The 22621-nt window shown below is 48.0% G+C and overlaps 1 protein-coding gene across 1 annotated transcript; it reads left to right on the forward strand.

Moving 5' to 3' along the window:
* Positions 1-17506: 17506 nt before the first annotated feature.
* LOC135976241 (uncharacterized) lies at positions 17507-19908 on the forward strand. Its single transcript, XM_065571009.1, has 2 exons — positions 17507-18344; positions 19339-19908. The coding sequence occupies exons 1-2, from the start codon at positions 17768-17770 to the stop codon at positions 19812-19814; spliced, it is 1053 nt and encodes a 350-aa protein (XP_065427081.1). The 5' UTR covers positions 17507-17767; the 3' UTR covers positions 19815-19908.
* The last annotated feature ends 2713 nt before the right edge of the window (positions 19909-22621 follow it).

Raw genomic sequence — 22621 nt, forward strand, 5'->3', positions numbered from 1 at the left:
GGTTAAAGGCAGTTCAATGCTACCCTGAAGAACTGGATTCTATCTCTGTTTCTGCCTCAAAGTTCCTATGTGATTCCAGTCAAGTCATTTAAACCAAACATTTCACAGGTAGTCACTAATTGTCTGTAGACCTGGGCTCTGAGACTCGCTGATGTGAGTTTTAAAATGCAGTTCAGACATTCCCTTAGGCACCTTTGAAAATGTTATCCTTAGTCATTTACTACAGAACACATTTTTTTGAAAAATTTCTAGTAAATTTCTTAACTAGTTTGAATTATAAGCTGTTTAAATGAGGACCACTTGAATTTTATTTTTTTGCTTTTTGGTTAATCTAACCATTTAGCATAGAGTTCCAAAACAAGTTCCTGAAGTTTGAGTGCTGAAATTGCCTCACTTGAAGTTCATTCCCAAATCTTAATACATTGGCTATTGTAAATGTTTATTAATGTGCAAATTTCTGACTTATAAACACTGTAAGTCAGGACAGTTTCTATGTAGGATGCAATGTTTGTTGTACTTTATTGTCAATTATAACATGCATTTTACATTGAATATTGTGGTGTATAATTGATGTTGTATCAATTATACTGGACACAGAATGAGGAAGATGTGAGAGCAAACTTCTTCATCAAAAGGACTCTTCTTTTTCAAAAAAAGAAGAAAAAAAGACTGCCTTACAATCCAGCCACTTACACAATTCAATATTTCATTGGCTGACCTACAAGAAAGAACCTACCCCTACAGCCTGTCTCCTGGGCCTCCTGAACTATGAAAAGGCTTCTGAAGGGAAGTTGCTCTCTATGGACTTTCTCAGGTCTGCAGGAAAAGACTTTCCCACCATGCATGAAGGAAGTGTACTCTTCTCTGCTGTCTCTCCCGCACACCTTGGAAAGACCCCTAAGTTTTGATCCCCCTGACCAACACCTGTCTTACTCCAATTCCTTCCCATATTGCTGCACCCCTTCCACTGCCATGTCCAATTTTCCACGTGTAAATTATAATCACATAGGGCTAGATTCTGACGTACCTGCTCCCATTAAGTAACTCCTTACTCCATGAAGACTCCCATGGATTTCAATGGAACTATTGACGCAATAACATACCATTCTGCGTAAGGATATCAGAATCTGGCTCTAGGGCTGTGTTAAATCTGAAAATTCCTTCTAAAAAATAACAAAATTATGAACAATTGCAAACATGTTTGCAAGTGTGCAGGGTAACAAATGTCTATCAGGCTTTTAGTTAAGTGACTGTGGCACTATAGAGGTTTTCAAGCTTTCTCCTCCTGGCACTCAGAACTTTCCAGCTTGTTTGACTCCATAGTGCCACATTGCGGAATTTTGTATTGCCACAGCTAGCTTTTTCCTGGGGCTGTAGAGTGCGAGGGATGGAGCTGCAGCAGAACACAAGTAGATAACTGGCAGTCAGGTTTTTCTGTGTCTGAGAAATGGGCTGTGGTTTTGAGTAGTGCAAAACACAAATGCACAACTCAGTGGTATCACACCTATTATCTATCAGTACTTCATTGAATACAGAGGAGAGTCCAGATCTCCTACATACTATGCAAAGCTGTCCTCCATCCATCATTGTCAGCCAGACAAGGGGGATCATCTGGTAGAACAGAGTCGGTGTAACAGTTCCTCCTCCTCTCCTAGCAGCTGATGTAGGGGAGTGGCAGGAGAAAAGTATGAACAGGTCTTCTATACACACCAGTGATCCTCACCTGTCGGATTTGCTCCTTGGTGCCAGCCAATGTAATTTAGAGCAATCTTCAGTTTGCTCTCAATTATTCAGGGGGACTGAATGGGTGCACAGCTGATCCTAGAATACAAGCCTTCAAACCAGCTTAAAGCCACTTTTGTGCCCCTCTCCTGAGTTGCACTGTGCATTTCTCAACCCCAGGTGAAGATTGGGACCTCATTATCTTAAAAAGAACCTGGGTTTTTGCATGAAGATTGGAACTCTTTGCTTTCAATGTGCAACAGCTTTGCAACTATACTGAGGTTTCTCTAATTTAGATTATAATAAGATCACATGACCCAGTCTCAACCAATGGTGTCAAAAATTCTTAGCCATCTAGCAAGGCAATAATGGAAAAACTGTTTCAGACAATGCACACAATCCTGTTGCACAGCTATATACTACATATGCGGTGATAACCAGGTCAACACTGTAGAAGCTTGTGACAAATTTCATTTATTGTGTGCCTTTATCTACTGCATCTGCCTTCTGCCCTCTAATCTACCCTCACCAAGACTACTTTTAAACATTCCAAACCTCTGTGTAGCATCATGCATTTTAAAAACAAAACCTGCCAGGGAGAAATGTTTTCTCTCCCCTCAACATATGGGATACTCACACACCTTCAAAATTACATTAGCTAAAAGCCAATATTCAATATTCAGTCCTAGACCAGTAACTGATTTAAGGCCTGTTGTCTCATGGCCTGTGAAGGCTAGAAATTGGAGCTTTCTACCACTGCAAAGAGGAGATTTCCAGCTTCCCAATGGGGAACACAGCATTTGCTTCTACACCTTGAACTTCTTGTAACACCAAACTTTTAAAAATCACATTATATTATTCTGAATACAAAATCTATTTGAGGAGTCATTTTTGTTACAGCTTTCTAAAATGTGTTAGTTATAATGTTCTTCTCTGTCTGCGGCCTTTTCATCCTTTTCTAAATTATGAACGGTGAACATTATAATCATGCTCAGCACAGAGGTAGATCTGTAACTTGACAGGTTGTTTGTACAATTTACTGCCTTGGTAGTAAAAGAGTTTTTATTAAAATAATTTGCTGAATGTCTACCAACATTTCATACATTAATGATATTGTGGGGACTTGCTTTCTGGTGCCACATTTAAACGTTTCCCTTTTAAATCTCGCCACTGTGGGTGAGATTCCAGTCTGAAAATAAGATATAGTTATCTATCACTGCAAGTCATTTCAGACTCCAGGTTGTTTATAAGAGCCTCACCTTAGTATGCACTTGGCTTCCTTAAATAGCTCTTGCTTCTCATTTTGTAAAGCGGCATCTTCTTTATTGTATAAGCATAAAACGTTAACTAAACCATAAGTAATGTCCATTTATCACCAGGAAAATTCCTGTAACACATGAGGTCATGCTACTTTCTGGATTTTACATTAACAGTATTTTAAAATGGCTATTTAAACTAGAATAACATATTCAGGCTAATAGATTGCAACTTATTCTATTGATACGATTCTTGTTTTCCATGGATTTCCCTAATACATAGTTTCTAGCTTCTGTCCTGTATGTAAAAGAAGAGCACTTCTACAGAAAAAAAGTAGAAATTTATTTGTCACCGTACATTAAAGGTACATTTGCACAGACAAACTATAAGTGGGTAGATGATTCCAATCACAAAATTACTGTTGATAGTCCAGAATGATGTTTACATTTTTGGAATGACAACAGTTCATAACATAAGATTTTAACTTAAAATAAGTAATATAAATATTTATCAAAACTGGTGTTTTAAGGCCTAAATTACTAAACTATTTCTGTATTACATTGGGAGTGACAGCTATAGTTAAGATTGAAATGCTTCGTGTGTCATAAACCCTCCTTTTCAGTTGTTCATAACTTTCATCAACACATTTTCAAATTCTCCATCCTTAGTCTCTGCCCATTTTTTTGTGGAAAGTTTCAGTCAAATCCATTTAGCCTGTTTTGGGTTTTGTGTGTGTACATACAATAGACTAGGCTCAAGTTCTGATCAGAAACTTTGCTTGGGTATAATTCATCAGTGGAATGGATCTTGTTCTAACTTGGCTTTTTTGTGCTTCTGATGGAGATTTAGTGGACAAGCTGTGTTTGAAGGAAATTGGTACAATAGTTTTAATGTGATGCACATTGAATGTTCTTTACAGGAGGGATTTCTGCTGAGTTTCTTTGATCTAAATCTTAGAACTTGGGGGCACACCGTAGCTATTGACTTGACCAACGATTTAGTGTCACTTTTACTTGGGCAGAAAAAGCAAACAGCAAAGTCTACTGAGCATGTGCATTCCCAACACTTTGAGCAGTAAAGCTAGAAAAGAAATACAAAACTGTTATGCAAGAAAAGATCTTTCAATGCGCCTAACTTCAAGACTAATGAACCAATGTCTTTCAAGTTTAGCTTATTCCTTAGATCTCAATAAGTATCTATAAAATCAGCCCAATATGAACAAAATCCATCCAGCCATTGGTGAAGAATATGTTCAAAATTTCAGATCAGCATCTATAGGACCAATGTACTTTTAAACAGAAACAGAACTTCAAATGTTGACTGACTTTTGGTGAAACTTTCTGTAATGGCAGCTGGCCCTTTCATGGAAGTCAGGCACCAGCCTAACTGTGACAAGCTCCGCCAAGGAGAAAAAACAGTTACTCACCTTTGTAACTGTTGTTCTTCGAGATGTGTTGCTCATATCTATTCCAATTAGATGTGCACGCGCCACATGCACAGCCGTCGGAAAGTTTTACCCTAGCAACACCTAGCGGGTCAGCTGTGGAGCCCCCTGGAGTGGCGCCTTCATGGCGCTCGATATATACCCCAGCTGACCCAGCGCCTCCTCGGTTCCTTCTTGCCAGCTACTCCAAGAGTGGGGAAGGTGGGCGGATTTTGAATGGATATGAGCAATACATCTCAAAGAACAGCAGTTACAAAGGTGAGTAACCATTTTTTCTTCTTCAAGTGCTTGCTCGTATCAATTCCAAATAGGTGAATCCCAAGCCTTACCTAGGTGGTGGGGTCAGAGTGAAGTAACGTGGACTGCAGTACCGCTCTACCAAATGCTGCATCGTCTCTGGCGTGCACCGAGGACCAAAAATGCACCGAGGACCAAGTCGCTGCTCTGCACATCTCCTGGATCAGCACCTGGGCCAGAAATGCTGCAGACGAGGCCTCATGGAGTGAGTGGTGAGGGCTGAGATTGGTACACTGGCCAGCTCATAGCAAGCACGGATGCAGGACGTGATCCATAAATAGATCCATTGAGAGAAGACCGGGAGGCCTTTCATCCGGTCTGCCACTGCAACAAAAAGCTGGGTCGACTTCCTGAATGGCTTTGTGCGCTCGATGTAGAAGGGAAGGACCCTACGTACATTGAGGGAGCGCAGCTGCTGTTCCCGGGGCCCAGCATGAGGTTTCAGGTAAAAAACTGGCAGGAAAATGTTCTGGCTGGTATGGAAGGCCAACATCACCTTGGGAAGAAAGGCCGGGTAAGGTCGAAGTTGCACCTTATCTTTATGGAAGCTCGTGTAAGGCGGTTCTGAGGTAAGGGCCCTCACCTCAGAGACATGCCTCGCCGACGTGTCTAGTGTCAAGGAAAGCCGTCTTCCAAGAGAAATAAAGGAGGGAGCATGTGGCCAGAGGCTTCAGGTCCAGGAGGTACTCCAGAATGAGAGGCACCGGTGCCTGGAGAGGGGGTGCGCGGCGCCGGTTGCACCGACACGAAAACCGCTTCCCCTTCGCCAGATACGTGGCTTGAGTGCAGGGCTTTCTGCTGCCCAGCAGTACTTGTTGTACGGATTCCAAGCACAGAAGCTCTGATGGGTTCAGCCATGCAGCATCCATGCCGTGAGGTGGAGAGACTGCAGGTTGGGATGACAGAGGCAACCGTGATCCTGAGTGAGCAGGTCAGGAAGAAGAGGCAACAGGACTGGAGTGTCCATGGACAGTTCCAACAGCGTGGTATATCAATGCTGCCTGGGCCACGCCAAAGCCACCAGAATCACCCGCGCCCTGCCCTTGCGGATCTTGAGCAGGACCTTGTGCACAAGGGGAAACAGAGGGAAAGCATAAAACAGGTGACCCATCCACGGAAAAAGGAACGCGTCTGTGAGGGAGCCCAGGCAGCGAACTTGGAAGGAGCAGAAAGCTGGGCATTTCCAGTTGCTGCAGGAGGCGAACAGGTTGACCTGGGGAAACCCCCACATTCAGAAGATGGGGTGGATGACATCCGGTTGGAGCGACCACTTGTGGGAGCGGAAGGACCTTGTCATAACTATAAAGGGAAGGGTAACAGCTCTCCTGTGTACAGTACTATAAAATCCCTCCTGGCCAGAGACTCCAAAATCCTTTTACCTGTAAAGGGTTAAGAAGCTCAGGTAACCTGGCTGACACCTGACCCAAAGGACCAATAAGGGGACAAGATACTTTCAAATCTTGGGGGGGCGGGAAGGCTTTTGTTTGTGCTCTTTGTTTGGGAAGTTGTTCGCTCTTGGGACTGAGAGGGACCAGATCCAGGTTCTCCAAATCTTTCTGAACAAGTCTCTCATATTTCAAACTTGTAAGTAAACAACCAGGCAAGGCGTGTTAGTTTATCTTTGTTTTCTCAACTTGTAAATGTACCTTTTGCTAGAGTGTTTATCTCTGTTTGCTGTACTTTGAACCTGAGGCTAGAGGGGGGTCCTCTGAGCTCTTTAAGTTTGATTACCCTGTAAAGTTATTTTTTCATCCTGATTTTACAGAGATGATTTTTACCTTTTTCTTTAATTAAAAGCCTTCTTTTTAAGAACCTGATTGATTTTTCCTTGTTTTTAGATCCAAGGGGGTTGGATCTTGATCCACCAGGAGTTGGTGGGAGGAAGGAGGGGGGATGGTTAATTTCTCCTTGTTTTAAGATCCAAGGGGTTTGGATCTGTATTCACTAGGGAATTGGTGAAGAGTCTCTCAAGGCTACCCAGGGAAGGGAATTAGCTTTGGGAGTGGTGGCAGCGGACCAGATCTAAGCTGGTAGTTAAGCTTAGAAGTTTTCATGCAGGCCCCCACATTTGTACCCTAAAGTTCAGAGTGGGGAAGCAGCCTTGACAGACCTGCTGAGGCGGTCCACCAGCGTGTTCTGGACCCCGGGGAGGAAGTGGGCTATACAGAATTCCCACAGTTGAAGAGCTTCCTGACAGAGGGGAGAGGAGTGCTCCTCCCCTCCCTCCCCCCACCCCCCGCTTGTTGATGTAGAACATGGCCATGGTGTTGTCTGTGGGGACCGCCGTGCAGCGACCCTGTAGCCACTCCTGGAAGGCCTGACAGGCAAGATGCACTGCCATCAGCTCCCAGACGTTGATATGAAGGGAGAGCGCAGATGGAGGCCACAGGCCCTGCATCTGAAGGTCTCAGAGGTGGGCGCCCCATCCCAGGGCTGACGCATCCATGACCAGGGACAAGGAGGGCTGCAGCTTGTGAAAGGGCACTCCTTCGCATACCACCCGGGGATCTAGCCACCACCGGAGGGAGGCCAGGACCCGCTCCGGGATGGTGACCACCAAGTTCAGACTGTCACGACCCTGGGCGATAGACCGAAGCAAGCCAGGCTTGCAACGGATGGAGTCGGAGCCTGGCATGCCTGGTCATGTATGTACAGGAAGCGATGTGGCCAAGAAGACTCAGGCAACTTCTTGCTGATGAGGTTGGGAAGCTCTGAAGGCTCCAGACAAGGCCCATGATAGCTTGGAAACAAGCGTCCGGCAGGAGGGCTCACACCTAAACTGAGTCCAAAACCGCCCCAATGAACTCTATTCTCTGGGTCGGTTCTAAGTTTGATTTTGCTACATTGTGGAGGAGGCCCAGCCAAAGAAACGTATCCCTGACCAGGCGGAGGTGGAACTGCACCTGTTCTCTGGTGTGATCCCGGATCAGCCAGTTGTCGAGGTGAGGATATACTTGCACCCGCCGTCGACGAAGGAAGGCCGCCACGACTGACATACATTTGGTGAACACCTGGGGGTCTGTGGAAAGTCTGAAGGGAAGGGTCATAAACCGGTAGTGTTCGTGGTTGACCACAAAGCAGAGGAAGCGTCTGTGCGCTGGATGAATCGCTATGTGGAAATAGGCGTCCTTCATGTCAAGCGACGGGGAAGGGGGGGGGGAGGATGAGGAGGAGGAAAATTGGAAAGAGTATCCCGCTTCCACCATGTGGAGGACCCAGAGGTCCATGGTTATCTGAGACCAAGCACGGTGGAAATGGGATAAACGATTCAAGAAAGGTGGGGTAGGATCCTGAATGAGGTCTGGAACACCGTCCTCGGGCATCCCTTCAAAAGGCCTGTTTTGAGCCCATTGATGGCATAGTCAGGCCCTGGCCTTGTCCTAACAGGGTTTGGAGGGCTTCCTCCTGCCATTATGCCCCCGCCGCCTATAGAAATCCTGCCTTGGCCGAGTTGGATATGAGCGCTGCTGTGGCTGCTGAGGCTTGAAGGGCTTCAGCTGGGTAGCTGGAGTGTGCATCCCCAGGGACTTCATTGTCACCCTCGAGTCTTTAAGGCTATACAGCCTTGAGTCAGTCTTTTCCAGAAACAGACCCTCTCCATCGAAGGGGAGGTCCTGCAGTGTCTGCTGAAGCTCCGGGGGCAGGCCGAAGGCTTGCATCCAGGAGGAATGCTTCATCACGATCCCTGAGGACAAAGTACATGCGGCCGAGTCTGCAGCATCCAGCGAGGCCTGCAAAGAGGTCTGTGCCACTGTTTTGCCCTCGTTAACCAAAGCCCCAAACTCCTCCCTGGACTCAGGAGGTACCAGCTCCTTAAACTTCAGCATGGAGTTCCAGGAGTTAAAATTGTAATGACTCAGGAGTGCCTGCTGATTAGCGATCCTGAGTTGAAGCCCCCCCATGGAATATACTTTGTGTCCAAACAAATCAAGGTGCTTGGCGTCCTTTGACTTGGGCGCTGGGGCCTGCTGGCCGTGCCGTTCCTTTTCATTCATTGCCGCAACCACGAGCAAACAGGGCTATGGGTGGGTGAACAGATAATCATACCCCTTCGAGGGGACAAAGTATTTCCATTCAACCCCTTTGGTCATCGGGGGAATGGATGCAGGGGTCTGCCAGATTTTCATGGCATTATTCTGGATGGTCCTAATAAGAGACAGGATTGCCCTTGACGGGGCTTCCATGGTCAAGATGTCCACCACGGAGTCCTCCGATTCCACCACCTCCTCCACTTGCAGGTTCATATTTCATGCCGCCCTGCGCAGGAGGTCCTGGTGGGCACGGAGGTCTATTGGAGGAGGACCCGAGATCGCAGTACCTGCTACCACCTCGTCAGGTGAGGAGGAAGAGGAGGCTGCGGGGGGAAGAGGGTCGTCCAGAGCCCCCTGAGGTACTGGGGCCTGCTGCTCTGTGTCACCGATCTCGGGGGCTGGCCCAGGAATTGGAGTCAGAGGAGGTCCTGTAGTGGGGAGAGTAGCTGCCACTGCCTCCAGGCCCCCTGGGGCAGGCTGACTGGCAGTAGCCTCTGGCACTTACGGCTCAGACGGGGTTGATCGGGAAGCCCCAGACAGAGCACCTTGGGCCTGCTGGTACGCTCATGTCATCCATAACAGTCCCTGACTGGGTCCCTACCCCTGCGCCTGCCAAGACCTGCTCCCATCTCCAGGTGGCTACGGTCCGAATGGTGACAGTCCAAAAATCGTGACCCCGTGTCCGATCCCAAAGAGTGAGAAGCAGAGCTCAAGGGCCAAGGTGGTGCCAAGCGGAACTGCACTGGTTCACATTGACGAGGCGATGAGGAATGGTGCCGCGAAGCTGGAGAGCAGCGCCGATTACTGGACCAATACCGGGACCTGGAATGGCATCTGGACCTGGAGTGGGGCCGAGATGCTCAACAGCGCTGAGCCTGTGTCGAGTCTGGGATCCGCTTCATGACCATGACCGGCGGGCAGAGCGGTGCTGCGATTGTGGTCGGCGATGGGAGCCGGAGCAGTGCCGCATGTACAACCGGTGCCATGAAGAAGAGCGGTGCTGGGACTCCGAGCGGCAGTGGGAGCGGGAGCGGTGCAGTAGCTTAACCAACAGTGCCAGTGGGTGAATCAGGGCCAGCTTACCCCGAGATGGTATCATGCACAGAGGCACCGGGGCCTTGGCGTGTAGCTGAGGGGATGCCCATGTCATCATGGCAATAAGGTCCCTCTCAGTCGCAAAGGTGTCCAGCGTAGATGGCAGCTGGACTTCCACCACGCTGCAGGTTGGGAAGTCCAGTGCTACCAGATTCAACGGCTCCCCTCTCGGGGCCAGAGTCAACGGTGCCGGGACCATAGTCTTTGCCCCTGGATGCTCCCCTGAGGGACACGTCTCTATGGGCGGTTCCAGGGAAGCTGGTCTCTGCAAAGGTGAGCCGCCCTTTTCTGGCTTCCGGTGGCACTTCTGACCAGGAGAATGGGAGCAGTGCCGGGCTGATGTCATCAGTTGCGGTGCCAGGGAGCATTGGTGCCGTGGGTCTCGGTCAGAGTCCAACCGCAGTGCAGCCCCCACTGCTGCCACCGGGGCACTGTGCACCGAGACGCTCAGTGCCAGGCCTTGCCACGCCGCAGGAGGCTGAGGGCTAAGAGCCACCTACATGAGGAGCTGCTTTAAATGAAAGTCCCACTCCTTTTTAGTCCGAGGACAAAACCCTTTACAGATCCTGAACTTCTCAGCTTGATGAGCCTCCCCCAGACACTTCAGGCAAGAGTCATGGGGGTCGCCCATTGGCATAGGCTTAGAGCAGGAACTGCAGGGCTTGAATCCCGGAGCTTTGGGCATGAGCCCGTGAAGAAGAATCAGGGAGGAGGGGAAAGCCCCCCCCAACCCAACTAACACTAAGTAAAAACCAAACTAAGAACTATAACTAACTAACAACTATTAACTATAACGCTAGGGAGAGTGGAGAGCAAACAAAGCAAGACTCTACCGTTACAACAACCGTCAAGGGCAGTAAGAAGGAACTGAGGAGGCGCCAGGTTGGCTGGGGTATATATCGAGCACCATGAAGGCGCCACTCCAGGGGGCTCCAGAGCCAACCTGCCGGGTGTTGCTAGGGTAAAACTTTCCGATGGCCGTGCACGCAGCGCGTGCACACCTAATTGGAATTGATATGAGCAAGCTCTCGAAGAAGAATTAGCCAACCCAGATCGACCTGTGAGTAGTTAATTACTTAGATGGCTGAGCAACATTTAATTTGCTTAATGAACACCTGGGCCTTATAGGAGGTCTGAGAGATGTCAGTCTAGTAGTTTGGAGCACAGGGAGCAGGCGGGTTCCATTATACGGCACTTAGGCAGGATCTGTGGGGAAAAGGGTACTTCAGGAGAAACAGCTTGGGGTCAGTGCTCTAGCCCAGAACCGAGAAAGAGTCTCAAAAGTGTAGCCCAGAAAGGGGCTGGTAATAGGGCCCAGAGTGGGTTAGAAGACTCTTTTTGTTTGCTGGGACATTTTAGTTTGGGCTTCTTGTTTTCTGACTTGGCCAGAGGTCTCCAGAAGTGACCAGTGTGTAGAGAGTCAAAAAGACCCACATCAGGAGAAGGAAACAGACTACCTCCATGAAGAGATTGTGACTGGGGCTCACCTGCAGCACCGCACCTGGGTGACCTCCATGCCTTTACAACACGGTACCAGAAGTGGGATGCTAGGCCACCTGCCATCAAGGAGGCATATCGGAGCAGTGAAACACAAACACCTTATCCAGTGGTGAGACATTTATCCTCCTACATCTGTGAATGGAGGACCAGCAACAGCTGCAGAAAGGCCAGCTTCCCCAACAACAGGAACGAGACAGTTACCACAAACGTTGAAAAGGAAGAAGGTGTGGGGCTCATCCAATTGTGTACATTGACTACAGGCTAGCAGGGGTCCGTCCCTATAGAATCAATGACTGTGAGGCCTATCTGCTAGCCCAGAGTACTGAGAAAACTTGGGAGGTTCTGACTATTAGAGATTACATGCCCCAAAACAGTGAGACACAGACTACTACAGAGTTTAAACAAAGACCTGTGAGGACCCAGCTTGGGGCAAGAAAGTGTGAGGCCCAGGGGCCATCTGTTTTGGTTGTGGGAACATGGGGCACATAGAAGGATCTTGCCCTGCTAAGACTTGGAATTCTGGGCAGATGGACTGTAGCTGAGGGGAGGCTAGAGCCTACTGGTATATGTCAAGGAAACAGATCCTAGCATGTAAATCTAAATGTGGAAGGCTGGTGTGAGAGTTCAAACTCTCAATTGCTTATGGGGGCTATCTTGACTTCATTTTCTGTCCCAGTGGGTAAGAACTTTGGGGACTTTGACAACTTTGTTACAGGAACCGGGTCAGACCCAGGTATCTGAATGGGCTTCATGCAAGAGGGATCTGGCCAACTTTTCCAAAGGACAGCAGGGTTACATGGCTGAGGGCACCCCGATGGTAATTGACTTCAGGGTTCCAGAGGGCCAGGGAACTGCTGGCAACAAGATTGGTGTTGTCAAACAATTTCTTAAACAGCAGGCCCATGTAAAGGATTTTTACCTGGAAGGAACTGGATAGTTTAATAAAGGTGTAGGAAACCCAAATCCAAAAATTAAAGGAGAAAAACTCCTGAGCACCATTACAGAGGCTGACTGCACAGCAAACAAACAAAGCAAGTTGAAGCAGATCTGGAAAGAGCAAGGCAGGCATGAGACAGTGACTATTTTTGTATTGGCCAATGGAATACATGGAAAAGAAAACCTCTTTGTTTGTTGGGACTTTTTAGTTTGGACCTCTTATTCTGTGACTTGGCAAGAAGGTTAAGACATCTCTAGAACTGACCAGCATACAGAAAGCTGAGGAGACCCACTTCAGGGAGGAAAACTGAGGCAGGGGTTCATCTGCAGCACTGCACCTGATTACATGGGGCCAGGGTGACCTCCATGCCATTATGCTTTCCAATAACAATTCACCTTTGGGCAAAGAAGAAGCATGGCAGATTTCATCCAAAGGGGAATTTGCTTGGTAAGGTTGTGGGGAGAGAGGTACTGAGCTGTCTCCTAAATTGATGTAAGCAAACTCTTTCCTCCAAATTATTTATTCTGAGCACTTAGCTCCTTTCCTTTCTGGTTTTCAGTACCCATTCTCTCTTTTAGAGCTTGACCCTGCAAGATACTGAGAACTCCAGCCCCCATTCAGCAAAGCACATAAACGTGATAAACTGCAAGCAGGTGAGTATCCCATTGACTTCAGTGCAACCACGCATGTTTAAAGATAAGCATGTGCTTAAGTGCTTTGCAGAATGAGAGTCAGAATGCTTAGAACCTTGCAGGACGGAGCCCTTACTCCTCATCCAGACCCTCTCCTCCCCCACTCAGAGATCCTCAAATGATTATTCCTCACTCCCCACCCTCAGAAATATGCCACCTCACCTTCTCACTCTGTCACCAGCGCGCTACAATCCCAAACATGATGTACTTTTAATGCATAGGCCAAATTTGTTGGCAGCAGTTACCATTGCAACACACAATATAACTGGCACAAACCTATCAAAGCAAGGAAACGAAACTTCAAGCCACCAACCAGTCATACTCTCTACTCCTCCACCCACCACAGCTATTGTATCCCACACTGCATGCTTAACTCTGTCCCCATACTGCACACTGTTCAGACTTTTTTTCCCCCCCAGCACTAATAGTCTGTGGTTGTTTGCCTCCAAGAATGCCCTTTACGAAAGTAACTGCTACACCAAAGTTAAGGTAGCAGTGCATAGTCTGATGTACAGTAGTTGTTAGTAATGGTAAAGTGTGTGCTTGTGGGTGGACGAGTAGAAGATATGTACTGTTAGGTATTGTGTGTGTGTGTGAGAGAGAGAGAGAGAGAGAGAGAGAGAGAGAGAGAGAGAGAGAGAGAGCTTTTTTTGTATATTAATTTCCTAAGGTTTTTTTAATGGTTAACCAGGGGTAGGGTGGAGGTAGAAATGCAGCTGCTACAGAGAAGACTTAATCCATGAACAGCTGTACATGAACCCTTGTGTGTCAGCAGCTGCACATGAACTCTTCTCTGTTCTAGGATAAAAACTAACAAAAAAGTGTCAATCTTGACAGAGAAGGTTTGATCTTATGGAAAAGATCTTAGGTACTCCCAGTCACATCAGGCAGACCTGTGTGTACTCAGCCCCATCGATCACAATTAGGTGCACTTTCAGTTTTAAGACAAATAATAGTTAAAAATGACACCACATCTAATTTTATTTTTTTAAGTTGCTTGTTGTCCCAGATCTACCCAGGATCAACCTCTCTGGTATAGATATCTATACCAAAAATTGCTAATGTTTTTTAAGATCAGTCAATAATGAATTATACGTAAGGCTAAGATTTTGTTAAGCATATTTTTAGTAAAAGTCATGCACAGGTCACAGGCAATAAAGAAAAATTCAGGGAAGCCCATGACCTATCCGTGACTTTTACTAAAAATATGCATGACAAAATGGGGAGCTGCAGGGTCCCCACACCGCTGCTAGGGGGCCCTGGCTCAGAGCTCCAGGGCACTGCCGCCCCCTGCAGCGGCTGGGAACTTCAGGCCACCCCCGTCGCCTGCAGAAGATGGGAGCTTGGGGCCCCCTCAGATCCCAGCCACCACAGGCAGCGGGGGGACCCTGCAGCTCCCAGCACTGGCAGCTTAAGTCATGGAGGTCTCTGAAAGTCACGGATTCCCTGACTTCCGTGACCTCCGTGACAAAATGGTAGCCCTAATTATAGGGACACCAAGGACAAATGTCACCCAAAGTCCAATTTCAGAGGTTTCCTGTTCAAAAATTATAAGGAGAAACCAAACTATCAAAAAAATCAAAGGACATTAAAACTAACCCTATGTGAAATCTCTTACCAGTTAGCCAACTACTTTTAAAGGAAAAACAAGAATTTCTACTCTGTTTTAAGATTACTTTAAAATTAGACTTGGAAATTTTTTTTTTAAATTTGAGAGTTTGATCGGTTTATTTAAGCATTTTTATTTTATTTTTATCAATTTAAATTATCACAGTTGGGGGAAATTAGGGGAGGTCAGACAATAATTTTATGACAGAGGTTGAGATTCAAAGGTTAAAGCTTTATAACTGTTAAAACACAAATTGTCAATATCACATGTCAAAATACACAAAGTAAATATCCTTAAATCAAACTCTAAGTTCTCAAGCTGCATTTCTCTTATTTTGCCACTCTGTAAACTTTCATTATTAAATATGGAAATATTTTTGTTGGTTTGTATGTGTACAGTGAAATCAATATTTACCAACATTTACCAGTACAAATCTAATGTGTCCAAGCCTATTTATAAAGTAACTAACTCTGAGGTCCTTACAAGAACTCCATAATCTTTATGCCTGGGGCTAAGCAGCACATAGAATTGTAGGACTCGAAGGAACCGCAAGAGGTCATCTAGTCCAGTCCCCTGCACTCATGGCAGGACTAAGTATTATGTAGACCATCTCTGACAGGTGTTCGTCTAACCTGCTCTTTAAAATCTCCAATGGCAGAGATTCCACAACCTCCATAGGCAATTTATTCCTATGCTTAGCTACCCTGACAGTTAGGAAGTTTTCCCCCAATGTTCAACCTAAGCCACCCTTGCTGCAATTTAAGTCCATTGCTTCTTGTCCTATCCTCAGAAGTTAAAGAGAACAATTTACCTCCCTCCTCCTTGTAACAACCTTTTATGTATTTGAAAACTGTTATCATGATCCCCCTCAGGCTTCTCTTCTCCAGACTAAACAAACCCAGTTTTTTCAATCTTCCCTCATAGGTCATGTTTTCTAGACCTTTAATCATTTTTGTTGTTCTTCTCTGGACTTTCTCCAATTTATCCACATCTGATGTTATTCCTGGAGGGAAATCTGCACCTAAAAATTCTGCACCACAAAATTAAAAATTCTGCACACAATATTTTAAAATTCTGCATATTTTATTATCAAAATAACACTATATAATCATGCCAGTTTCAATTATTTTGGTAATTTATTTCAAAATACCTGTCAGCAACTATGTCTGTAACAATACAAACACAAAATTTCCCCCCATGAGTAGAGAGTTAAAGAAACCCCTGTTTCTCTACCCCCTCCCCCTCAGAGCCCAGCCGAAGGGCCAGACACCCACATCTCCTACCCCCCGCAGAGCCCAGCTGCAGGGTGCCCCATAGTCCAGACACCTGCACCCCCCATCCTCCAGACCCTACCTGTAGAGGCCACCCAGACATTCGCACGCACCCCCTTCCCCACCAGAGCCCAGCTGCAGGGTCCATCCCAGACAGCCGCACCCCCTAGTCCTCAGTGCCCAGCCATGACCCCCTGACACTTGCGCACCTCCAGCCCCTGCCAGACACTTGCACCTCCTATCCCCCAGAGCCCAGGGATCCAGAGGGAGAAACAGCCTGATGCCAGGTCCTAGGCTTGTGTGGAGTTTCCTGCGCACCGCCTCCTTCCTTCAGGGCATGCTGGGAACTGCAGCTGCCAGGAACCCTCCAGCTCCGCCTCCCCCCACCCTCCACAGTGTCTTCTATTTGTGAGCTGGGTCAGGCAGGCCCTCTGCTGGGTCCAGCAGCCCCTAGTGGCAGCCATAAGCTCTGCAGCCCATTTCTGTGGGAGAAAAAAATAAATTCTGCACTCCCAACATGAATTTCTGCGCAAATTCTTCATGCGAAATGGCGCAGAATTTCCCCAGGAGTAACATCTTTCCTGAAAAGTGGCACCCAGAACTGGACACAGTACTCCAGTTGAGGCCTAATCAGTGCAGAGTAAAGCAGAAGAATTACTTCTTGTGTCTTGCTTACACACTTCTGCTAATACCTCCTCGAATAATACATCCCAGAATGATGTTCACATTTTTTTGCAACAGAGTTACACTGTTGACTCTCATTTAGCTTGTGATCCACTGTAACCCCCAGATCCCTTTCTGCGGTATTCCTTCCTAGGCACTTATTTCCCATGTTATATGTGTGCAACTGATTAGTCCTTCCTAAATGGAGTACTTTGCATTTGTCCTTATTGAATTTCATCCTAATTACTTCAGAACATTTCTCCATTTTGTCCAGATCATTTTGAATTTTAATCCTGTCCTTGCAAACCCTCTCAGCTTGGTATTGTCGGCAAACTTTATAAGTGTACTCTATGCCATTATGTAAATCATTGATGAATATATTGAATAGAACTGGAACTAGGACTGATCCCTGCAGGACCCCACTCATTATGCCCTTCCAACTTGACTGTGAACCACTGATAACTACTCTTTGGGAATGGTTTTCTAACCAATTATGCATCCTCCTTATAGTAGCTCCATCTAGGTTGTATTTCCCTAGTTTTTTTTATGAGAAGGTCATGCAAGACAGTATCAAAAACCTCACTAAAGTCAAGAAAAAACATATCTACTGCTTCCCTCATCCACAACCCTTGTTACCCTGTTACAGAATGATATTAGGTTGGTTTGACATGATTTGTTCTTGACAAATCCATGCTGACTGTTACTTATCACCTTATTATCTTCTAGGTGTCTGCAAATTGATTGCTTAATTATTTGCTCCATTACCTTTCATACCTTTCATATCTTTCCATAAACTTACTGGTCTGTAATTCCCCGGGTTGTCCTTATTCCCCTTCTGATAGATTGACACTATGGCCTGGTCTACACTAGGCGTTTATGTCGAAGTTAGCGCCGTTAAATCGAATTAACCCTGCACCCGTCCACACTGCGATGCTATTTAGTTCGACATAGAGGTCTCTTTAATTCGACTTCTGTACTCCTCCCCGACGAGGGGAGTAGCGCTAAATTCGACATGGCCATGTCGAATTAGGCTAGGTGTGGATGGAAATCGACGCTAATAGCTCCGGGAGCTATCCCACAGTGCACCACTCTGTTGACGCTCTGGACAGCAGTGCGAGCTCGGATGCTCTGACCAGCCACACAGGAAAAGCCCCGGGAAAATTTGAATTTGAATTCCTTTTCCTGTCTGGCCAGTTTGAATCTCATTTCCTGTCTGGACATCGTGGCGAGCACAGCAGCACTGGCAACGATGCAGAGCTCTCCAGCAGTGATGGCCGTGCAGTCTGGGAATAGAAAGAGAGCCCCAGCATGGACTGATCGTGAAGTCTTGGATCTCATCGCTGTGTGGGGCGATGAGTCCGTGCTTTCCGAGCTGCGATCCAAAAGAAGGAATGCAAAGATCTACGAGAAGATCTCTAAAGACATGGCAGAGAGAGGATACAGCCGGGATGCAACGCAGTGCCGCGTGAAAATCAAGGAGCTGAGACAAGGCTACCAGAAGACCAAAGAGGCAAACGGACGCTCCGGATCCCATCCCCAGACATCCCGTTTCTACGAGGCACTGCATTCCATCCTCGGTGCTGCCGCCACCACTACCCCACCAGTGACCGTGGACTCTGAGGATGGGATACTGTCCACGGCCGGTTCCTCAGACATGTTAGGGGACGGGGAAGATGAGGAAGGAGATGAGGAGGGCGAGGCAGTTGGCAGCTCTCACAACGCTGATTTCCCCGACAGCCAGGATCTCTTCATCACCCTTACAGAGATCCCCTACGAAGCGTCCCCAGCCATTACCCCGGACACAGAATCTGGTGAAGGATCAGCCAGTAAGTGTTGTAAACATCTAAACATTTATTTTTAACAAAACAGGAATATTAACAATTAAAAGAATGGGTTGTTCATGATTAGTGTGCCCTAGGCGCTTAACGGTTTAGTAAGGGGCAGTGCAAGTTTTGAAAAGAAATCTAGCAATGTCCGGTTTTCAGTGATTGTCCTGCACAAGCCGCTCTACTGTGTATTCCCTGCTACTGCAGCTACAGTAAAATGCGGTCTATATGTGCGGGGATAGAGCAGTAATCCTCCTGGGACATCTCGATGAAGCTCTCCTGGAGGTAACTTGAAAGCCGTTGCATGAGGTTCTTGGGGAGAGCGGCCTTATTGGGTCCTCCGAAGTACGACACGTTGCCGCGCCACGAGATTATCAGGTACTCGGGGATCATTGCTCTGCACAGCAGGGCGGCATACGGCCCTGGTCTTTGGAGGCTTTCCCGGAGCATTCTCTCTTTGTCGCTCTCGGAGATCCTCATCAGGGTGATGTCGGCCATGGTGACCTGCTTTTAATTAGGTAGGGGAATGTTAGTGTTGGGACTGCTTTCCCGTTCCTTTACAGAACTGTCACCGCTGGTTTGCAGCCACGCGGTGGAGGCGGGAGAGGGGCAGCCGAAAGGGATCATTCCCGGGGACAGCCGCGAGGGGGTGGGACAGGGGCAGAGTTCCCGCTTGCCGGATTGCTGGCAGCAGGGACTGACATTGATTTAAATGTGAAATGAGGCCAGTGGTAATATAAAAGTTTTAAACTGCCACAAGTGTACGGCTTACCATGTCTGCCTGCAACAGAAATTCCGTTGTGCTGCCTCGCTTCTCAAATGTGCTGTTCAAGACCCCAGGCACAGAATGCGAAGGCCGAGAATTCGACCTTGTGCTGAGTGCGCATGTGAAAGGTGCTGTGCATGGTCTTGTTCACAGAGAAAGACTATGTTCTTTGTTCACAACTACATTTATCTTTCAGAGGAATTCACTCCCTTTTTCCCATTTCCACAGCCCCGTCTGCGACTGTCTCACAACCTAGCCTGGAATCACACTCCCAGAGGCTAGCGCGGATTAGGCGTAGGAAGAAGAGGACACGGGAGGACATGTTCTCTGAGCTTATGGCCTCTTCCCAAGCCCAGGCAGCACAGCAGACCCAGTGGCGGGAGAACTTGACCCGAATGCACCAAGCCAACATGGATCGGGAGGAGAGGTGGCGGCAGGAAGACCAGCAGGCGACTCAAACGCTGCTTGGACTACTGAGGGAGCAAACGGACACGCTCCGGCGCCTTGTGGATGTTCTGCAGGAACGGAGGCAGGAGGACAGAGCCCCGCTGCAGTCCATCTCTAACCGCCCTCCCCCGCCACCAAGTCCCATACCCACCTCACCCAAAGTGCAAAGAAGGAGAGGCGGCAGAGTCCCTGCTAACTCTCACTCCACCCCTGCAGAGAGCTCTAGTAGCAGAAGGCTCTCATTTCCCAAAATTTGAAAAGTTCTTTCCTTCCCGCCTGACACAAGCCCACGTCCAAGTTTCACCTCCCAATGCCATGTGTAGTTGATAATAAAAAATTCGTTTCTGTTAACTACTGTTTCAATCATGTTCTTTTGGAGGAGGAGGGGAAAGGGGGTTGGAAATTGGACAGGACAGTCTCCTTTGGCAGGGTACATAGTCGGGGGCAGGCACAGCAGCAGGGCACATACACAGTGCAGTGATGCAGTGACTAGTTGCCCCGGTTAGTCTGGGAGGTTGTTTTGATGTAATGTTGGGGGGGGTGGGTTGCTCTGTGACTTTGTGGCGGGGGAGGGCAGTTACAGATCTTAAGCGCCGGTCCTTAGACAGGATCACAGAGCCACACAGCATGGGATCTGTAACCGTCCTCCCCCTGCCACAAAGTCAAATAGACCTCCCATACACACAGTCCCGATCAGGAGGGTTGACAGGCTCCGTTGAAACAAGCATCCCACCGCAGCGGAGCCTGTCAATCCTTGAGTTTAGAAGCTGCATTCGCATCACAACACTAGACCCGCCCCGCACCACAGTCTGCGTCCCAGTTTTAAAAAATTCCCGCTAAAACAGTATTAAAGAAAACGGTGTGCTTTAACAAAGTAGAACTATTTTTATTTCGACACGTGTGTTGGAGGGGGGGTGAAGGGGGTATGTAACTGGATAGGATAGTCAACATTACCTGGGTAAAGAAACGGGGGCAGGTTTAGCTTCTCAGTACACAAACTATAAAATCACAGGTTACCCTGCTCACTCAGGAACTTTGCTTTCAAAGCCTCCCGGATGCACAGCGCTTCCCGCTGGTCTCTTCTAATCGCCCGGCTGTCTGGCTGTGAGTAATCACCAGCCAGGCTATTTTCGTCAACCTCCCACCCCGCCATAAAGGTCTCCCCCTTGCTCTCACAGAGATTGTGGAGCACACAGCAAGCTGCTATAACAATGGGGATATTGGTTTCGCTGAGATCACAGCGAGTCAGTAAGCTTCTCCATCTCCCCTTGAGACGGCCAAAAGCACACTCCACCACCATTCTGCACTTGCTCAGCCGGTAGTTGAAGAGTTCTTTTTCAGTGTCCAGGGCGCCAGTATAGGGCTTCATGAGCCAGGGCATTAGCGGGTAGGCTGGGTCCCCGAGGATGACTATAGGCATCTCCACATCCCCAACAGTTATTTTGTGGTCCGGGAAGTAAATACCTTGTTGCAGCCGTCTAAACAGACCAGAGTTCCTGAAAACACGAGCGTCATGAACCTTGCCCGGCCATCCCACGTAGATGTTGGTAAAACGTCCCCTGTGGTCCACCAGTGCTTGCAGCACCATGGAAAAGTATCCCTTTCGGTTAATGTACTGGGTGGCCTGGTGGTCCGGTGCCAGGATAGGGATGTGAGTTCCATCTATGGCCCCACCGCAGTTTGGGAATCCCATCGCTGCGAAGCCATCTATGATCGCCTCCACGTTTCCCAGGGTCACTACCTTTGGCAGCAGTACATCAACGATTGCCTTCGCTACTTGCATCACAACAACCCCCACGGTAGATTTGCCCACCCCAAACTGGTTCGCGACTGACCGGTAGCTGTCTGGCGTTGCAAGCTTCCACAGGGCTATGGCCACTCGCTTCTGTACACTCAGTGCAGCTCGCAACCGGGTGTCACTGCGCTTCAGGGCAGGGGACAGCAACTCACAAAGTTCCAGGAAAGTTCCCTTCCGCATGCGAAAGTTTCGCAGCCACTGGGATTCATCCCAGACCTGCAGCACTATGCGGTCCCACCACTCAGTGCTTGTCTCCCGTGCCCAGAATCGCCGTTCCACGGCATCAACATGACCCATTGCCACTGTGATGTCCTCGGCGCTGGGTCGCCTGCTTTCTGACAGGTCTGTGCTACTCTCAGACTTCAGGACATCACCGCGGTGCCGTAGCCTCCTTGCCTGACTTTTCTGCATCTGCCTCAGGGAAACCTTTATGATAAGCTGCGAGACGTTGAGAGCGGCCACAACTGCAGCGATGGTCGCAGCGGGCTCCATGCTCGGAGTACAGTGGCGTCCGCGCTGTCAATGACTGGAAAAGCGCGCGAACTGTTTTCCCGCCGGCGCTTTCAGGGAGGGAGGGCGGGAGTGATGGACGGATGACGACAGTTTCCCAAAAGCACCCTCGACTCATTTTGTTACCCAGAAGGCATTGCCGGCTACACCCAGAATTCCAATGGGCAGAGGGGACTGCGGGAACTGTGGGATAGCTGACCACAGTGCACCGCTTCGAATGTCGACGCTATCACCGTTAGTGTGGACGCACAAAGTCGAATTACTGTCCTTAGTGTGGACACACACGTTCGACTTTGCAATATCGATTACAAAAATTCGATGCAAGTAAAATCGAACTACTCTCGTAGTGTAGACAAGGCCTATATTTGCCTTTTTCTAGTCCTCTGGAATTTCTCCTGTCTTCCATGACTTTTCAAAGATAATCACTAATGGCTCAGATACCTCCTCAGACAACTCCTTGAGTATTCTAGGATGTATTTCACATCCCAACCTCAAGATGAGTGCCAGTCTTGATGTCTGCAGTGCTCCATAAATGGTCCCCAATGTGGTTCGGGCAATGGAGAACGGGAGGAGGAAGATCCCAACTTCGATGCTGAGGAGTGTAGGGCTTTTGGGAATAAAGGTAGAGCCAGTCCTGAGGGAAAGAGTAACCTGTCTGACTCATCTTTTACCCAGAATGAAGCAGGGACTGGCCCCAATGATGGAAGCAGTACCACTAGCACTGAGTATACTCATGCCAGAAGTGGTGTCGACTCT

This window comes from Chrysemys picta, chromosome 1 (genome assembly GCF_011386835.1).
Source record: "Chrysemys picta bellii isolate R12L10 chromosome 1, ASM1138683v2, whole genome shotgun sequence".
Classification (NCBI taxonomy): Eukaryota; Metazoa; Chordata; order Testudines; family Emydidae; genus Chrysemys; species Chrysemys picta.